Source organism: Xyrauchen texanus, chromosome 20 (genome assembly GCF_025860055.1).
Source record: "Xyrauchen texanus isolate HMW12.3.18 chromosome 20, RBS_HiC_50CHRs, whole genome shotgun sequence".
In the NCBI taxonomy this organism is placed as follows: domain Eukaryota; kingdom Metazoa; phylum Chordata; class Actinopteri; order Cypriniformes; family Catostomidae; genus Xyrauchen; species Xyrauchen texanus.
Genome location: NC_068295.1, coordinates 16,087,280 through 16,107,459, shown reverse-complemented (window position 1 = coordinate 16,107,459; position 20,180 = coordinate 16,087,280). Strand labels below are relative to the sequence as shown.

Below are 20,180 nucleotides of genomic sequence, written 5' to 3'. Positions count from 1 at the left end.
AATCTTTGCATTTGATTCACCAGCAGCCCTGTGTTGCTATAGATGTTTTTATATAAATGTGTGTGCCTTTTGTATGTGTGTCAGGTGGACTTAACCCCCCCAGATGATCCTTGTATCACAGAGGAGATGTATAATGTTGCTGTGTCTCTAATCCAGAGCTTTGATGAGATGGAGGCTAAAAATCAAAGGTCAGAGATCAAAATGATATGTCATAAGTTTAATGTTGTGTGATCAACAATACATTACAACTCATAGTATAATGTTTATATTTATTTAAAATCATTATGATTTTAAACCCGGGGGGCAGATCCACAAAGCAGACTGGATGTTCCACTCACCCAGATAGAGGTAGTGTGCTCGTCTTCCTGCCTGGGCTTGCTGAAATTCAATATATGAAAGAAGCCCTCGCAAAACTTGTGCGCAAGAGGTACGTCTGCTTGTTTTGTGTGTTTGTGTTTGAGCATGCATGTGTATAAATGTGTTAAGGTATTGTGCGTTTGTATACTCGCAGGTTGCAGGTATATCCTCTCCACTCTACTGTAACTTTAGAGGAGCAAAACGGAGTGTTCCTAGTTCCTGTACCTGGATACAGGAAGGTAACATTTATCTAGAAGCAAAAGCCACTTCCTTCCAGTTAGCACTATTTTGGCATTGAGACATTGTTATAATAACCCTGTTTTTTTGTCAGTAAATGATTATTTTGTGATTATTTCTCTGATACTTAATTCACAAATTCCTGTTCTGTTTGTATTTCCAGATAATCCTCTCCACAAACATTGCAGAGAGTTCTGTCACTGTGCCTGATGTGAAATATGGTGGGTGTTTATTTTTTTCCCCCTACTGCTGGTCAGAACCACTTTTGTACACCAGCCCTCTGTAGGTCCTTAAGGTCATCTCATGAAAACCAATGCACAGACGATCTTTTAATAAGACTTATTTTTGTGTGTGTTTATACAGTGATTGATTTCTGCCTTGTGCGTCAGTTAGTGTGTGATAAGGAAACCAATTACAGATCTCTCCGTATCACCTGGGCCTCCAAGACCAGCTGCAACCAGCGACGAGGTACTACATATGTGGACTGATGTGTAACAGCACAAATGAACTATACAAGTGTACTAGTGTCTAACACTCGTTTCGCATCGCAAGCGTGATCGGTGCGTGAGCAGAGCATATTTCTTTTGCCATCCATATTAACAGATTTGAGCATTCACATCGGAAGCGTCAGCAGCACAGTGTGATTGTCATGTGAGCTGCAGTGCAGCTGGGGTTTTCAGCTCCAAGCGGTGCCGCTCGTGCTCAGTTAATGTTACCATGCGCTGTTGATGGATAAAATTTGTGATTTGACACACAAAAAGTACACCATGCACAGAATAAGTATATACACTGCATGCCCAATTATTAGGCAAATTGTATTCCTCAGGATTAATTTTATTGTTGAACAAACACAATGCTCTCAGTAAATCCAAAATGTTATTGAACCTAAAACTTGAATGTTTAAGTTCCGAAATTTTTACCTATTTAAAAAAAAAAAAATGTTGTGTATTATTGTATTAATTTTATACTTTTTCATTAATTTCATGAATTTAATTAATCTGAATTGAAAAACTACAAACCAATAAAATAAATCACACTTTTATTGAAAGTAGCACAACAAAATTGGACAAAAAATATATTAAAACTATATTAAATATTATTCTTCTTTCAGTTCTGTAAAAATCAAATTTTACAGATTTTATTAACAATTATCCAAATAATGTAAAGTTTTAGAAAACTATTATATGCACAACAACAGTCAAGTAATGAACTTAGCTAGCATCTTTCAAAAAGTTTAAATATGCAACAGTAATTTTAATTAAAACAACAGTCAGAACACAGAATGGCAGAGGACCTCTATTCCACTGATCTATATAAAACTATAATATATAATTATATATATATAGATCAGTGCTCTATTCTGTTTATGTAAACGTATGTACACTTTAAGTGAAAATGATTGTGCAAAACAGCAGTAATTGAACTAAATCCAACCTCAACTGTAAACGACAGATGTATCCTCAAGTGAAGAACAAGTGTAATGTAATTGCTATACACATCATATTGGACCGCTTTCTATTTAACTACAAGTGACAGGTTTCTCTTCAAGAACAAAAGTTGCTAAAATTTCTGACAGTCTCTCCTGTCAGAAAGCTCATCAAGAACAGATAAATACCTGTGCGCAATCTGCGCAAGCAAAGGAAAGTGGTGTTTGTTTATGCGCCCGTAGTCAAGGGGATTGTCGCTTCTGGCACTGCGGTCAAGCCAGCCGCCACTTCGAAATGAGCGGTCAAACTAGCCGCACCTATATATCGCGGTGCGCGTATACACTGGTTATTGCGGTATGACCGTCAGAACTAAAACAAGTTAATTCCTGCTAAGACAATTTCACATGCATTCATTTATTCTGTCTGTCTGTCTGTCAGAAAGAAAGGAAGACAGAACGAAAGAAAGAAAGATTTTAGCACACCTCACAACCTGTCACTGCATGATATATTGAAGTCCAAAATAAGAACCCCCCCCCCAAAACTCATATATTACCTTTTTTGTCCATACATTCAGAAAATCATAAAAATAAAAGTCCTAGCTTCCACAGACCAATTTCACCTCAGATGGAGAGGACACCTTCTCAAGGTGTGAACTACAATGTTTCAGGACATTCTGATGTTGTCTTCCAAAATAAGAGCCCCCCCAACTCTCATATATTACCTTTTTTGTCCATACATTCAGGAAATCATAAAAATAAAAGTCCTAGTTTCCACAGACCAATTTCACCTCAGATGAGGAGGACACCTTCTCATGTGAACTACAATGTTTCAGGACATTCTGATGTTGAATTCCAAAATAAGAGCCCCCCAAACTCGAATATTAGATGTTTTGTTTACACATTCAGAAAATCATAAAAATAAAAGTCCTAGTTTCCACAGACCAATTTCACCTCAGGTGGGGAGGACACCTTCTCAAGGTGTGAACTACAATGTTTCAGGACATTCTGATGTTGAATTCCAAAATAAGAGCCCCCCAAACTCGAATATTAGATGTTCCCCTTCTGTCGCTCTCTCCACGTTGTGTCAGAGAAGCGACACTAGGGGTCTCTCTTGAGCGCCGATATCCACCTCTGATCTATGAAAAAAGGCCAATGAGAGTTGGCAGTCAGTATTTGCATGTCCCGCCCCTGGACATATGGGTATTAAATACGGGAGTTCATTCAGGATTTTTCTGAGGAGCCGGAAATGGTCTGGCCACAACAGTGGCTCGGCTCAGTGACGTGGCGGGGGAGACACAACGTCTCGTTCCCTCCATCAGGGAACGGAGGTTACATACATAACCTAGATGTTCCCCTTCTGTCGCACTCTCCACGTTGTGTCAGAGAAGCGACACTAGGGGTCCATTTATAAAGTGCCATGCGCTGAGCCGTGTACGTGAACTGCTGATACAGCAGCGAGCAGGTATTCTTATGTGCAGGACGACCAACTGCATCAGGCTGCACGTACCCTTCCCCAATGCCCCATTCAAGCCATCAGACTCCTTATCCTACCCTTGAGGGGGGAACAAGGTGATGGCCGCCAACCTGGGAACGGGCCAGCCTGGCTGGGCCTCTTTTCTCTCTCTGTTTCTCGCATAGAGCAACTACGGCCGGGGCCCTTACACGCATTGAGGGAAGGGGGTCTTGCCCTTCTTTCAGGGCGGAGAAGACCCTGCGGAGGCCACACCTACCGGGGAGGGGAGGCAAAAAGTGGCAAATACATCAGATGGCCTAACTTAGGACCTATGTGGAAAAGTTGGTGCAGTGGTAGACCCAACCTCGTAGGGGGGGGGTAGCGAACAGCACGGCGACCGAGGCAGCTGTAACTGCCTAAGGGATACACAGGGGTCCGCTCGTGAGGGGACAGTACCATGGCATTACACACAGGGGGAGTCCGAACAGAAGGCCTTACCTGTGGAGCACCTATACCAGTACAGGGTAACTTGAGGTACCCGCAGTGGCTTGGGTCGGCGAGTTCCTCCGCTGAACTGCGGACCCACGAGGGCTAGGGAGGAGTCAACCAGCGACCCGAAGATGGGATCTCCTGGGAACGGAGGCGCACTGTTTACCCTCGGTTGTGGGAAAGGGCGCTAGGCGCAAGCGATTCACCCGGTCAGATCGTCAGCGTGCTACCGAGTTCTACAGGCTCGGACCTGAGAAAACATGGGAGAATACTGACTCAACTCAGAGATTGCAGAATCTCGAAAAAGTTTTAGGTGTTGCCCAGCCCGCTACTCTACAGATGTCTGCTAGGGAGGTGCCCCTGGCCAGTGCCCACGAGGACGCAACACCCCTGGTGGAGTGAGCTTGAACCCGCAAGGGGGGGGGGCACAGCCTGGGTGTGATAAGCCAATGAAATGGCGTCGACAACCCAGTGGGCGAACCTCTGTTTGGAGACAGCGTTCCCTTTCTGCTGTCCCCCGAAGCAGACAAAGAGCTGCTCAGAGCGTCTAGTGCTCTGTATGCAGTCCAGATAGATACACAAAGCACATACTGGACACAGCAACGAAAGGGCAGATCGTCAGCGTGCTACCGAGTTCTACGAGCTCAGACCTGAGAAAACACGGGACGATACTGACTCAACTCGGAGATTGCAGAATCTCGAAAAAGTGTGTAGGGTGTGAACAGGTCAGGTTTGGGGAATGTACAATTAATATTACTGATCGAAATCAATGATTAATCATACAGTGTGACCCGAACACCCATACATGTAAAAACGCCCCAAAAAGGGCTTATATAGTCCAAGAGTCTGCTTCAAATATATATAGATAATTAAACACAACGAATTATGATTAATTAGGAATATACATCATATGCAGACAGGCTATATTAATTTTAATAACACCGCAACCAGTCAGTTCATCCGCCGAACCACTTTATTTGGTACTTTTGATCAATTCTCCAGAGGGGTTATTCCTAGTTATAAGCTCACTCATCAAAAGCACGTTAACTTACTTTGATAATATCAGCTCGTAGCTTAAAATCGCACATTAAAGAGGCTTTGTTTTGTAACCAACACACACAGACAATTACGCGTATAATTGAGTTTAATACAAGGCACTATGATATATCAGTGCAATTGACAAACATACAGTGAGGAAAATAAGTATTTGAACACCCTGCTCTTTTGCAAGTTCTCCCACTTGGAAAACATGGAGGGGTCTGAAATTGTCATCGTAGGTGCATGTCCACTGTGAGAGACATAATCTAAAAAAAAAAATCCAGAAATCACAACGTATGATTTTTTAACTATTTATTTGTATGATACAGCTGCAAATAAGTATTTGAACACCTGAGAAAATCAATGTTAATATTTGGTACAGTAGCCTTTGTTTGCAATTACAGAGGTCAAACGTTTCCTGTAGTTTTTCACCAGGGTTGCACACACTGCAGGAGGGATTTTGGCCCACTCCTCCACACAGATCTTCTCTAGATCAGTCAGGTTTCTGGGCTGTCGCTGACAAACACGGAGTTTGAGCTCCCTCCAAAGATTCTCTATTGGGTTTAGGTCTGGAGACTGGCTAGGCCACGCCAGAACCTTGATATGCTTCTTACAGAGCCACTCCTTGGTTATCCTGGCTGTGTGCTTCGGGTCATTGTCATGTTGGAAGACCCAGACTCGACCCATCTTCAATGCTCTAACTGAGGGAAGGAGGTTGTTCCCCAAAATCTCGCAATACATGGCCCCGGTCATCCTCTCCTTAATACAGTGCAGTCAGCCCTGTCCCATGTGCAGAAAAACACCCCCAAAGCATGATGCTACCACCCCCATGCTTCACAGTAGGGATGGTGTTCTTGGGATGGTACTCATCATTCTTCTTCCTTCAAACACGGTTAGTGGAATTATGACCAAAAAGTTCTATTTTGGTCTCATCTGACCACATGACTTTCTCCCATGGCTCCTCTGGATCATCCAAATGGTCACTGGCAAACTTAAGACGGGCCTTGACATGTGCTGGTTTAAGCAGGGGAACCTTCCGTGCCATGCATGATTTCAAACCATGACGCCTTAGTGTATTACCAACAGTAACCTTGGAAACGGTGGTCCCAGCTCTTTTCAGGTCATTGACCAGCTCCTCCCGTGTAGTTCTGGGCTGATTTCTCACCTTTCTTAGGATCATTGAGACCCCACGAGGTGAGATCTTGCATGGAGCCCCAGTCCGAGGGAGATTGACAGTCATGTTTAGCTTCCATTTTCTAATGATTGCTCCAACAGTGGACCTTTTTTCACCAAGCTGCTTGGCAATTTCCCCGTAGCCCTTTCCAGCCTTGTGGAGGTGTACAATTTTGTCTCTAGTGTCTTTGGACAGCTCTTTGGTCTTGGCCATGTTAGTAGTTGGATTCTTACTGATTGTATGGGGTGGACAGGTGTCTTTATGCAGCTAACGACCTCAAACAGGTGCATCTAATTTAGGATAATAAATGGAGTGGAGGTGGACATTTTAAAGGCAGACTAACAGGTCTTTGAGGGTCAGAATTCTAGCTGATAGACAGGTGTTCAAATACTTATTTGCAGCTGTATCATACAAATAAATAGTTAAAAAATCATACATTGTGATTTCTGGATTTTTTTTTTTAGATTATGTCTCTCACAGTGGACATGCACCTACGATGACAATTTCAGACCCCTCCATGATTTCCAAGTGGGAGAACTTGCAAAATAGCAGGGTGTTCAAATACTTATTTTCCTCACTGTACATATAACACAGAATAAGCATAAAATAAACGAAATAAATGCAGTAAGGGAAAGTGAAGAATTATTGGAGGTATGGCAAACTTATTACAACAATTAACCCTTTAAGAGCCAGCAACTGGAATTACACACTTTAACGCGTTGGAATTTCAGGTGAAATCATACATGCACACTAGACCTTTCGTGTTGCTTGAGCGAGACTGCGCGTCCTCGTGGCGTTCTTGAGACAGAGGACTTCGGTGCGGTGTTTCCAGAGCGTGGAGTTGAAACTCACTTGAAGAGGAATTGAAGGGTTGTTCCGAGAAGTTCGAAGCGTCTTAGGAATACTTGTTGAATAGTTGGTGAGTGTTCCGGAGGGTTGCAGAAGATCGGGTGAAGAAGTGAGAGATGTAAGATGGCTTGAAGAGGTCCGGGAGAAGAGGGTTGAAGCAGCAAAGGAGTTCGAAGATAAGAGAGAGAAGGTCCGTTGTTGATGCAATTTATGCCCTTAGAAAAGGTGTCCCACCTCTCATTGGCTCGACCAATAAGAAGAGTGGAAGTTTCAGGCGGGAATTTGGTTTATTGCCCCTTTGTTCAGTCACAGCTCATTTGCATACTTCATGATTTGGTCAGACCTTTGCTTTGAACAACTCAAAAGCTGGTAAAAACCTAACAGAACACAGTTCTAAGGTTATCTTATATGTATATTCCGTTAGGACACATCGTAAGGTTTAATTTGATACCAAGAAAAATGTGTTTGGTTTCACTTAAAAGGAATATACACCCTTGGGCTATTAAATATGAAACCTCAGGGTTTAAAACTACACACGTTAAACCATTCTACTAGTTTTGATCTAACACCAAAATACACAGCACACAGGGATTAAACATATTTCATTAAAACTAAGCCCTTTTAGGCTTTATAAGAAAGACACACACATTTTTACGTTCAAAGTTTCACATGGTAAAGCACGTGGTGAGCGGCTAGTCACATGGGCAAGGGGGTTTTTGCAGGCACGAGGATTTTCTGTCAATGGCTGGATTGTCTCTCTGACAACAGTTCCTTGTACTAACACAGACCATTTCCGTGATCTTACAGAGGTCCTTTTGTCTCCAAAATAGCTGAGTCCATGATTCTCCATTCATTGATTCCTCCAGATGCTACAAGTGTTAGGTGTTGCCCAGCCCGCTGCTCTACAGATGTCTGCTAGGGAGGTGCCCCTGGCCAGTGCCCACGAGGACGCAACACCCCTGGTGGAGTGAGCTCGAACCCGCAAGGGGGGGGGCACAACCTGGGTGTGATAAGCCAATGAAATGGTGTCGACAACCCAGTGGGCGAACCTCTGTTTGGAGACAGCGTTCCCTTTCCGCTGTCCCCCGAAGCAGACAAAGAGCTGCTCAGAGCGTCTAGTGCTCTGTGTGCAGTCCAGATAGATACGCAAAGCACATACTGGACACAGCAACGAAAGGGATGGGTCTGCCTCCTCCCGGGGCAGCACTTGCAGGTTCACTACCTGATCCCTGAAGGGTGTGGTAGGAACCTTGGGCACATAGCCCGGTCGCGGTCTTAGGATCATGTAAGTGTCTGCCGGATCGAACTCCAGGCAAGTGTCGCTAACAGAGAACGCTTGCAGGTCCCCGACCCTCTTGATGGAGGCGAGCGCGATCAGCAGGGCGGTTCAGAGCCAACTGAATCTAGCGGCTCGAAGGGGGGTCTCTGGAGGCCCGTGAGGACGACCGAGAGATCCCAGGAGGGGAACAGGTTAGGCCGGGAGGGAGTCAGCCTCCGGGCACCTTTGAGGAACCTGACAATTAAATCGTGCTTACCAAGAGACTTGCCGTCTACCGTGTCGTGGTGAGCCGCGATGGCGGCAACGTACACCTTGAGGGTGGAGGGGGACAGCCTCCTCTCCAGCCTCTCCTGTTGAAACACGAGCACTGACCTAACCGCGCACTTCTGTGGGTCTTCGGCTCGGGAAGAACACCAGTATGCGAACAGACGCCACTTTAGGGCGTAAAGATGCCTGGTCGAGGGGGCTCTGGCTTGGTTGATAGTATCTATGACAGTCGTGTAGGCGGCTAGATCTTCCACATCCCGTCCAGGGGCCAGACGTGGAGGTTCCAGAGGTCTGGGTGCGGGTGCCAGAGCGTGCCCCATCCCTGAGAAAGAAGATCCTTCCTCAGGGAAATTCGCCAGGGAGGGGCTGTCGTGAGGAGCGTGAGGTCCGAGAATCAAGTCCGGGTGGGCCAGTAGGGGGCCACCAGAGTGATTTGCTCTTCGTCTTCTCTGACCTTTCATAGCACCTGTGCAAGAAGGCTCACTGGGGGAAATGCGTACTTGCGCAGCCCCGAGGGCCAGCTGTGCGCCAGAGCATCTGCCCCGAGGGGAGCCTCTGTCAGGGCATACCAGAGCGGGCAGTGGGAGGTTTCCTGGGAGGCAAACAGGTCTACCTGGGCCTTGCCAAACCTGTCCCAAATCAGCTGAACCGACTGGGGGTGGAGCTTCCACTCTCCGCCAGGCAAGCTCTGTCTTGACAGCGCGTCCGCTACCGCATTGAGGTTGCCGGGGATGTGAGTTGCGCGCAGTGACTTGAGTCGCTGCTGGCTCCAAAGGAGGAGACGACGGGCGAGCTGTGACACGTGGAGGGAGCGTACTCCGCCTTGGCGGTTTATGTAGGCTACCACCGTGGTGTTGTCTGTCCTGACTAGGACGTGCTTGCCCCGAATTAATGGGAGAAACCTCTTCAGGGCAAGAAAAACAGTCAGCAGCTCTAGGCAGTTGATGTGCCAGCGCAGCGGGCCTCGGTTCCACCGGCCTGCGGCTGCGCGCCCGTTGCGCACGGCGCCCCAACCCAGTTTGGAGGCGTCGGTTGTAACCAGAACACGTCGGGACACCTGCTGCAAGGGTACTCCTGCCCGTACCCTGCGCTGTGACCTTCGTCGCTCTCAGGGCGAGGTCGGTCGCTGAGCGCAGTTCCTGCAGCGCGTCGGGATCAGGGCCACCCCCATGCATGTTTCGCAGTGCCTTGGCTTGGTGGACCTGCAGGAGAGCCATGGAATGCAGGGCTGAAGCGGCACGTCCGGTGGCGCTGTAGGCCTTCGCGGTCAGCGAGGTTGTTGCTCTACAGGGGCGAGGCTGTGAGCGGCGCCCAGCACCCAGGAACCAGTCGTCCAGCCGTGATGGCTGTGGGGAGGATGGAGGGTTCCAATCCATGCCCACGCTGTTGGCTGCCCGGGAAAGCATATTGGACATCTGTGCGTCGGCCTCTTCCTGTGCATGCAGGCCCGAAGGCGGCAGCCCAGAGGAGTCCTCAGCATCAGATACCACGCCCTCCGATTCCACGGCAAACTCGTCTGCTTCCATCGCAAGAGGGTAGGCAGACTGGCTGTGAGGCGAGTCGCCGCCGCCTCGAGCGGGGACGGGAGTCAATGAGCGTGCCGGGGCGCGGGTGGTCCGAGGGGGCGTACCCGGCGAGCTGCACCCGCTACCATCCCCGAATCGCCATCCCCGCATCGTCCTCAATCCCGTGGGAAGGAGCGATGCAGGGGGCGGCTGGAGTGGCTTGCTTACGGTTGTAAGCAAACTGCGACCGCAACGTTGTCACGGTCATGTTTTCGCAGTGAGAACATGAACCATCCACAAACGCAGCCTCGGTATGATCGCTACCCAGACACACGAGACAACGCCTGTGGCCGTCGGAAGCGGAGAGTACTCTACCGCATCCAGGAACAACACATCCTTAAAAGGACGTTCAACGCCACTGTGTATTGCTCTTTTAGAGGAAATTACTCTTTTAAATAAAATCAATCTTTTATGAAAGAAAAGGACTCATGAGAGTTCTTTATAATCTGCACTGTCGAAGCGCTCAGGGGCAGGAAATGCACAGCTGTGCAAACAGGAGAAAGCCACTGTTGTGCGCCGTAGAATCGGCTCCGAAGAAATTTTCTGAATGAACTCCCGTATTTGCGCTGCTTAAATACCCGTATGTCCGGGGGCGGGACATGCAAATACTGGCTGCCAACTCTCATTGGCCTTTTTTCATAGATCAGAGGTGGATATCGGCGCTCAAGAGAGACCCCTAGACCGCGAGAGAGAGACAGAAGGGGAACATCTAATATTCAAGATTTGGGGGGCTCTTATTTTGTAATACAACATCAGAATGTCCTGAAACATTGTAGTTCACACCTTGAGAAGGTGTCCTCTCCATCTGAGGTGAAATTGGTCTGTGGAAGCTAGGACTTTTATTTTTATGATTTTCTGAATGTGTAAACAAAACATCTAATATTTGAGTTTGGGGGGCTCTTATTTTGGAATTCAACATCAGAATGTCCTGAAACATTGTAGTTCACACCTTGAGAAGGTGTCCTCCCCACCTGAGGTGCAATTGGTCTGTGGAAACAAGGACTTTTATTTTTATGATTTTCTGAATGTATGGACAAAAAAAGGTAATATATGAGTTTTGGGGGGGCTCTTATTTTGGAAGACAACATCAGAATGTCCTGAAACATTGTAGTTCACACCTTGAGAAGGTGTCCTCTCCATCTGAGGTGAAATTGGTCTGTGGAAGCTAGGACTTTTATTTTTATGATTTTCTGAATGTGTAAACAAAACATCTAATATTTGAGTTTGGGGGCTCTTATTTTGGAATTCAACATCAGAATGTCCTGAAACATTGTAGTTCACACCTTGAGAAGGTGTCCTCCCCACCTGAGGTGAAATTGGTCTGTGGAAACAAGGACTTTTATTTTTATGATTTTCTGAATGTATGGACAAAAAAGGTAATATATGAGTTTTGGGGGGGCTCTTATTTTGGAATTCAACATCAGAATGTCCTGAAACATTGTAGTTCACACCTTGAGAAGATGTCCTCCCCACCTGAGGTGAAATTGGTCTGTGGAAACAAGGACTTTTATTTTTATGATTTTCTGAATGTATGGACAAAAAAGGTAATATATGAGTTTTGGGGTGGGTCTTATTTTGGACTTCAGTATATCATGCAGTGACAGGTTGTGAGGTGTGCTAAAATCTTTCTTTCCTTCGTTCTGTCTTCCTTTCTTTCTGACAGACAGACAGACAGAATAAATGAATGCATGTGAAATTGCCTTAGCAGGAATTAACTTGTTTTAGTTCTGACGGTCATACCGCAATAACCAGTGTATACGCGCACCACGAAATATAGGTGCGGCTAGTTTGACCGCTCATTTCGAAGTGGCGGCTGGCTTGACCGCAGTCTTCTGGCGTAGTTCAGATAAATACGTCTCAAGTTGTGGTGTAGCTGCGCTAGTTGTGACATTTTCCTGTAGAATCTCTTGCTGTATTCTGTATATATATATATCTTGAAAGTTCTGCTGAATAAACACTGCAGATCGCAAATTTGATGTCCTTATCAGAAACTTTGAAGATTTTCCACACCGCTGACATGATCGGCCTTTGTTTGGTAGTGCTGTTGTGGAATTATCTAACAGCTGTGATAAGGGCTACATCGATCCAGATTGAAATCTGAGCACTGAGGGGCGGGGCGAGGAGGTATATATTTTCGGCTCATATTTTCGGCCTTTTTTCTCTTTTCGGCCGAAAATTTTCGGCGGCCGAAATTTCGGTGCATCCCTAATAATTTTGGATTTAATTAAGAATTTTAGTTGTTGGTAGTGGAGGAACTGGTCTTTCCCTACCCCATACCTCTGGATTAGTGCATTAAATGATATGAGTTGGTTGTTTTCGAATAGGTGATGGCGCCATTGTGTGTGGCTTGCCGTCTGTCACTGTCATTGCTGTGTGTGTTTTTGCTGTTTGTCTTGCTTTTTGCTCGGGATGTCGATTCCCTGCTGGTGTATGATCGCCAAACACTACTGGATTTGCGATTTTCTGCTGAAAATGTAGTAAAATTGGATGATGGTGGACGTGAAACCTTGCACCCGCTCCTGGCGAGGTTCCCGGCTCACCTTTGGCACGCCCCGGCTCCACCTTCTCGGCGTGAGCGCCGAAGAAAGCGCACCCGCCGCCGGGGAAATCGTAGTGGCCGGCTGGTGAGGTTGAAGGCCCGTCTTGCATGGTGTTCTAGGCCTTTTGGACTGAGTTTGGAGTCGTGACTAGCCTCGTTATTCCTCGACGCTCGCTGGACCCTGTCGGCGCCTGGCTGATACCTGTCGTCGGCCCGGAAGAGGTGTTCCAGCCCCGCGGCCCCTGCTCTCCTCGTCCCCGCTGGCGCGGAGTCAATCACAGCAACTTGCGGTCTCTGTGTCGGGTTTCACGAACATCCAGCGCCGCGGATCCGCCGGTTCCTGCTAGGTTTGGGCTGGTAAATGCTAGATCTCTAGCAAATAAGACTTTTGTCTTAAAGGATTTTTTCACGTCCCGAGGACTGGATCTCCTCTGTGTTACTGAGACATGGCTGAGTGATGGTGAGTCCAGCGCTTTCACAGAATTTTTACACCATGTTTGCTGCTACCTTAATTCCCCGCGAAAATCTGGCCGAGGAGGAGGAATAGCGACTATATATAAGAGTCAGTATAAATGTAAGCAGATATTGCTGTCATCCGCTTTCAGCAGCTTTGAGCTGAGTTTATTTGAGATTGGTCGCTCTCACACAGTGTTGTGTGTTGTGGTCTATCGGCCCCCCAAGTACAATAAGGACTTTTTAAATGATTTTTCTGATTTTCTGGCTGAAATCATGCCTAAATATGATCGTGTTCTTATTGTTGGGGATTTTAAAGTTCATGTGTGTTGTCCTGATAAGCCAATGACAAAGGGTTTTCTAAACCTCATTGATTCATTTAATCTTGTGCAATCTGTGTCTGGACCCACACAAGAACATGGACACACACTTGATCTTGTTTTATCATATGGTTTGCCTGTTCTTAATCTAGAGATATGTGACGCAGTGTTTTCTGATCATATGCCGGTATTATTTGAGACTGCCTGTCATACATTTAAACCTCGCGCTGCTGCAAGGCGCTGTCGCATGATTAACCCTTCCACTGCTGCTCAGTTCTCGGCTGCTTTCAGTCAGAACACCATCACCCCTGAGTCTGTATTGCACACAGAAGAGCTTAGCTCATGGTTTCACTCCACCTGCCAAACTGTTTTAGACACTGTGGCTCCATTAAAATCCAGGCAGCAAAAAACTAAATCTGAGCCCTGGTTAAATGACATAACTCATGCTGCCAGACGTGAGAGCCGTAGAGCTGAGCGCAAGTGGAAGAAGGACAAACTGCAGGTGTCTCTTCAAATGTTAAGGGATTGCTGGCGTCATTTCCAGGAAACTGTGAAAGATGCCAAAAAAAAACATTTCACAGATATTATTCTGGCAAATAGTCGCAAGCCTCGTGTTTTGTTTAACACCATTGACTCACTTTTAAATGCACCACAGAATGCTTGTATGGAGGCATCCCCTGCTATGTGTGAAAATTTCCTTTGCTTTTTTATTGATAAGGTCACTTCTATTAGGTCTCAAATTGCGCCTTCAGCTTCAGACCCTTCAATCTCTGTCCCTTGCTCAGTTGTTTTTGATCATTTTGAGCCGGTGACTTTTTCTTTTTTAGAGGAGGTAGTTGGTCACTTGAAGCCCTCGGGTTCTCCAAATGATGCTGTTCCCCCTCGACTATTTAAGGAGGTTTTCCCCACTGTAGGACCATCTGTGGCTGCATTTACTACACAGTCATCTAAACAGTAGTCTGACCTCGGGTGTGGTCCCTGAAATTTTGAAACATGCAGTGGTTCAACCTCTGATTAAGAAACCTGCTCAGGATCCGTCAGTTCTTGCTAATTTCAGGCCTATTTCCAAACTGCCCTTCCTTTCAAAAATCCTGGAGAAGATTGTGCACAGTCAATTATTGGTCTTTTTGGAAGAACATAATATACTAGAGGTTTTCCAGTCTGGCTTTAAAACCTTGCACAGCACCGAAACCGCTCTTTTAAGAGTTTTTAATGATATCTTTTTAATGACTGACTCTGGCGACTGTGTTATCCTTGTGCTTTTGGATCTAACTGCTGCATTTGACACAGTGGATCATGAGATATTGATTTCACGTTTAAGGCAGTGGGTGGGCATCAGTGGCATGGCACTGGAGTGGTTTAGGTCATATTTAGCGGATCAAACTTTTTGTGTCAGCATAGGTGAATTTGTATCCTCCACTGCTCCTCTCTTGTGTGGGGTCCCACAGGGCTCAGTCCTCGGCCCTCTACTTTTCTCTTTGTATTTGCTTCCACTTGGTTCCATACTTAGAAAGTACGGCATTTCATTCCACTGTTATGCAGATGACAGTCAGATTTATGTACCCCTTAAAAAGAAAAATGATAACTCTGTTGGACAACTACTCAATTGTCTCGACGACATAAAGGCCTGGATGGCTCTGAACTTTTTAAATTTTAATGATAAAAAAAACAGAAGTGATGGTTTTTGGAGGCACCACTGGGACCCTGCCTGTAGATCTGGGCTCCTTGGCACCCTATATTAAACCTAGCATTACAAATCTAGGAGTTAAAGTGGACCCTGAGCTTAAATTTGACAGTCACATCAAAGCTGTTGTCAAATCAAGCTTCTTTCATTTGAGGCAGCTGGCCAAAATAAAGCCAATTCTGTCAAGACAACGTTTTGAAACTGCAATCCACGCCTTTGTAACTACACGGCTGGACTATTGTAATTCCCTATATGTGGGGGTTAGTGGGTCCTCCATCACCCGTCTCCAGATGGTACAAAATGCAGCAGCACGTCTTTTAACAGGCACACGTAAACATGAGCACATTTCCCCTATTTTAGCTTCATTACATTGGTTGCCTGTTCAATTTAGGATCCATTTTAAAATTCTGTTATTTGCTTTTAAATCTTTAAATGGTCTTGCCCCGCCATACCTCTCTGAGCTTCTACACTCTTATAAACCCGTCCGCGCTCTCAGGTCAGATGATCAGCTGCTCCTGACTGTGCCTAAAATTAAGCGTAAGCTCAGAGGGGACCATGCCTTTGCTGTGTCTGCCCCTAGACTATGGAATGATCTGCCTTTGCATGTAAAGCAGGCCTCTTCTTTATCTGTTTTTAAAACCCTTCTTAAAACCCATCTTTTCTCTGTGGTTTTTAACACCTAGTAAGAGGTCGATTTTATTTACTCGATTTTATTTACTTGATTGTATTTGTTACTTTGTTTTTATTGTATGGTTATTAATTGTACATATGTTTATGTATATTTTTCTATATTTTTATGTACAGCACTTTGGTCAACTTTGGTTATTGTAAAGTGCTTAACAAATAAAGTTGGTATGGTATGGTAGGTGGTGGAGGTGGGTGATGCCACAGTGCTGCCATGCTGGGAAATAGACAGGGGCGTTATGCAGTTTGAAATCCTGATTGTGCCAGATTGGGGTGTATTTACATGGTGCTAGTGATGACTTGGTGATTTTATTAACTTTCCACCAGGCTGTGAGAGTTGAGGAGATTGTAGTATTCTTACAGTAATTCAATTTCTTGATGCTGGTAAGAAGGGAAGATCTGCAAGTGATGTGGGTGTACATTGATTTTGTTTTAGTTCTAGCCATGGGTTATTGAAGTTGTGCTTTCGGGTCCATTTGAATAAATATTGTAATTGATTTGCCAAGTAGTAGTAGTAGTAGTAGTAGTAGTAAAGAAAATTTGGTGGTGCTAAGCCTCCTTGTGATTTCCTATTTTGGAATGTAGAGAGTGAAATTCTAGGTTTTTTTGTTTTCCCAGTAATATTGAGTGGTTAGTGAATCTAATGTTTGGAACCATTTGTCAGTAAGAGTGATGGGAAGCATTGAGAACCGGTAATAAATCTGAGGTAATATTTTCATTTTAACTGAGGTGATTCGTCCAATGAGAGTGAGTGGTAGTTTTGTCCATCGTTTAAAGTCATCTTCTATTTTTTTTTTAACAGAGGGGTGTAGTTGAGGTGGAAGAGATCTGACATCTTATGTGAAATGTTAATGCCTTAATATTTTATGTTACCAGTGTGAAGAGGGAAAGAGTCGTCGTGGGCTGCAGAATCCCAAGCATCTACAGATAGTGGTAGTATAGTTGACGTGTTCCAATTTATTGAGTAGTGTGAAAGATAATTTATTAATGATGTTGAATGTTTCCTGTAGTGACACATGTGGGTTTTGTAAGTATAATAATAAATAATAATAAATCATCTGCATAAAAACTAATTTTATGTTGTGAATTGGTATCCTGGATTCCCTTAATTTTGTTTTGTCGTATTGCCGTTGCGAGTGGTTTGATGAAAATCGCAAATAATGATGGTGAGAGTGGGCATCCTTGTCTAGTTCCTTGATGAAGTGTTAAGCTAGGTGAAGTGACCTGGTTTGTGATTACTGTGGCTCTAGGTTAGGTGTGTACAGTGTTTTAATCCAATGGATAAACGACTCTCCAAAACCAAATTTGCACAGGGTGCTAAATAGAAAAGTCCAGTTGACTTTGTCAAATGCTTTTTCGGCATCTAATGATACAATTAGGTTATCTGAAGCATTTCTATTTTTGATGAAGCCTGTCTGATCTGAGTGGATTATCATTGTGGTGACCGTCTCGATTCTGGTTGCTAGGGCTTTAGTAATAATTTATAAGTCTGTATTAATAAGAGAGAGGGCGGTAACTGTAGGGGTGTGTTGGGTCTTTATTAGGTTTTAATAAAAGTGTAATGACAGCAGTATTCATGTGTATGGGTATGGTCGAGGTATCTTTGATTTCGGTTTTTACTCTGTTAAATAGTGATGATAGAATATCCCAGAAGTGTTTATAGAATTCAGCCGGAAGTCCATCTGGTCCAGGTGATTTATTGTTTGCCATTTTATTTAGAGCTTTATAGAGTTCTTCAGAAGTGAGTGATGTGTCTAAAATGTTGGCTTGTTCTCTAGGTAGTGTGGGTAAGTCTAATTTATCTAAAAAAAATTATATTTCTAGTTGGCTGGGTTCGTGATTTGAGGAATACAGATTTCTGTAGAAGTTGTGAAAAGATTTTATTTATGTCCTGTGGATTATTGGTTATAGTACCTGTAGCATTGAGTATGGATGGGATAATTGCTTTCTCTTTTTTTGCATTGTAATTGATTTGCCAGATATTTATTTGGTTTATTGCTATATTGAAAGATTTCATGTTTGAGTTGTTGGATAAGAAACTGTGTTTTTGTTTTTGTGTATGATACTTTCAAGTTGGTTTTTAAGTTGGCTCAATTCGTTTTGTATTTCTTCGCTGGGGGTATTGGTATATTGGTTTGTTAGCTGTTTGATTTTGGACTCTAATGTATTTTCCAATTTTTGTTGTTGTTATCTCTTGTATGATGAATATGATATGATTTTACCTCTTAATACCACTTTGCGTGTTTCCCATAGGAGTGATGGTGAAATTTCTGGAGAGTCGTTCATCTCCAGGAAGGATGCCCACTCTCTTCTGATTAGTGAGCTGAAGTCCGGATCTTCTAAAAGTGATGTGTTTAGACGCCATCTTGTGGGAGGCTTAAATTGGGCTTGGGTATTTATTGTTAAAGAAACAGGAGCGTGATCGCTAATCATAATTGGATGAATTATATTTTCTTGGATGTGTTACTTATGAGAAAGAGGTCAATTCTAGAGGAGGATTGGTGGAGAGAGGAAAAATATGAGTATTCTCTTAGTGACTGGTTTCTCATTCTCCAACTGTCGCCAAGACCATAGTTATGTATATATTGTTTTATGTCAGTGGAGTGCCAGATTCTTAAGCTACCAGAGGTACTTGAATGGTCTAATGTAGGATTGATGACATTGTTCAGCTATTAGTCTCCAGCTATTATAATATTTGTTGAGTCACAGAGTAAGAAAAGAGATTGTGGAAAAATTATGGGACATCATTATTGGGTCCGTATATGTTGGCATTATGTTGGCAAGTGTAAAATTTGTGTGGTTAATCAACGTATTGATGATTATGAATCTACCGTCTGGATCATTGGTAGAACGAGTAAAATAAATATTTGTATTTATTAAAATTTAAACGCCTCTGTTTACTGTTGTATGTAGATGAGAATATTTGGTCATATTGTTTAAATTGGAGCTATTGTAATTCTGAATCTATCAAGTGTGTTTCTTGTAGAAAACATATATCAGCCTTTAATTTACTGAGATGATTGATAATTTTAATTATTTTATATTGTGTGCGGAAGCCACACACATTCCATGTTACAATGTTGAGCGTTTGCATGATTGTATGTTAAGCATGTCTTGCTTGGGCTAATATAGGAGGGAGAGTAAAATAGAAAGGAAGAAAGAGGGGAGGAAATAAGATATTAAATCACTGAGTAGGAGAGGGAGAGAGGAGTTTGTATGTTTGGAGCCATCAACAATATAAAAAAATGATAGACCTATAACATAAACTAGAAGGTGTACATATGGGACTGGACAAAAAAAGATGTGGTGAAACATAAAACATAAGATAAACACAAACTGAGCAAACACATAGAGGGGCATTGATCAGTACTTTAGAAGAGGTTTTGAAAGTGAGCGGTACCGGGTAGGAGGTTTATGAGAATCTAATTAAGATGGTTATATTGATAGTTGTGTGTATCTATTCATTTCAGTCTGTTTAGAAGGGCCATGGAGTAATTTTCGAGTTCTGAAATAATTGTTCGTCGATAGACAACCAGTAAAGCACGTTTGTTGTTCTTTCTGCTTTCCTTTAATATCGGATACAGTATTTTCCTGCATTCGTTTATTTCCTGTGGGTGTTGGTCGTTCATTCTAAATGCTGTGCCTTTTGAGTTCCTTTCCTTGGCATTTAACCTGTTCTTTTTGCTGAAAGTTTTCGAATTTTGTAATTATGGGTTGTGGTCCTTTTTTAGTCTGATTTATTTATTTTTTTCCCCAGGCGGTAAATTATATGGAACGTGATGCGTTTAACGTATCGGGTGGTAGTTTCAACTGATTTACCATGAAGCTTTGGAGTAACGATTCTGGATTGTCGGGTGAGTTTTCCGGAATACCCGAGATGATGTTGTCGTCATGCATAGAGCGAGTTTGTATGTCCAGAATCGTCTCTTTCATTCGTTTGTTGAGCTTTACAAAGACGAAAGAACATTATTGAAACTCATTATTATTATTTGTCTATTATTGTGGTCTTTTCTGATAAAGGCCATATTTGGCAGTTTAAATAGGCTACTGATCTGCTTTGTGTTTATAATTGTTATACTGAAGTCAGAAGATTTGTAGACATGCAAGTTTTAATAAAGGAGAAGGTAAGGATGTTATTGAAACTCACTTATTATTTTTGTCTTTTTGGATGAAAATTAATGCTTGGACTGAAGGAAGACTGCTTTTTTTTCTTTTAATTCTTAAACACTAAATTCTCTTGGTAGATTTCAGTCATGAATGACTTGTTGACTCACTCGTAAGACGCTCATTTGTCACACCTAGTGACATTTCCAGAAGGGGTCACTGAATTAATCATTTAATAAAATTGAACAAAATTGTGAAACAG

General features: G+C 43.7%; 1 protein-coding gene across 1 annotated transcript in view; it reads left to right on the top strand.

Moving 5' to 3' along the window:
* tdrd9 (tudor domain containing 9) overlaps positions 1 to 20,180 on the top strand; it is a 61,115-nt gene that overhangs the window by 9,087 nt on the left and 31,848 nt on the right. The window contains exons 8-12 of the mRNA XM_052151499.1: positions 86 to 188; positions 308 to 427; positions 512 to 596; positions 758 to 815; positions 958 to 1,062. Of these exons, the coding sequence (XP_052007459.1) occupies positions 86 to 188; positions 308 to 427; positions 512 to 596; positions 758 to 815; positions 958 to 1,062 (471 nt within the window). The remainder of the gene's footprint in view (positions 1 to 85; positions 189 to 307; positions 428 to 511; positions 597 to 757; positions 816 to 957; positions 1,063 to 20,180) is intronic.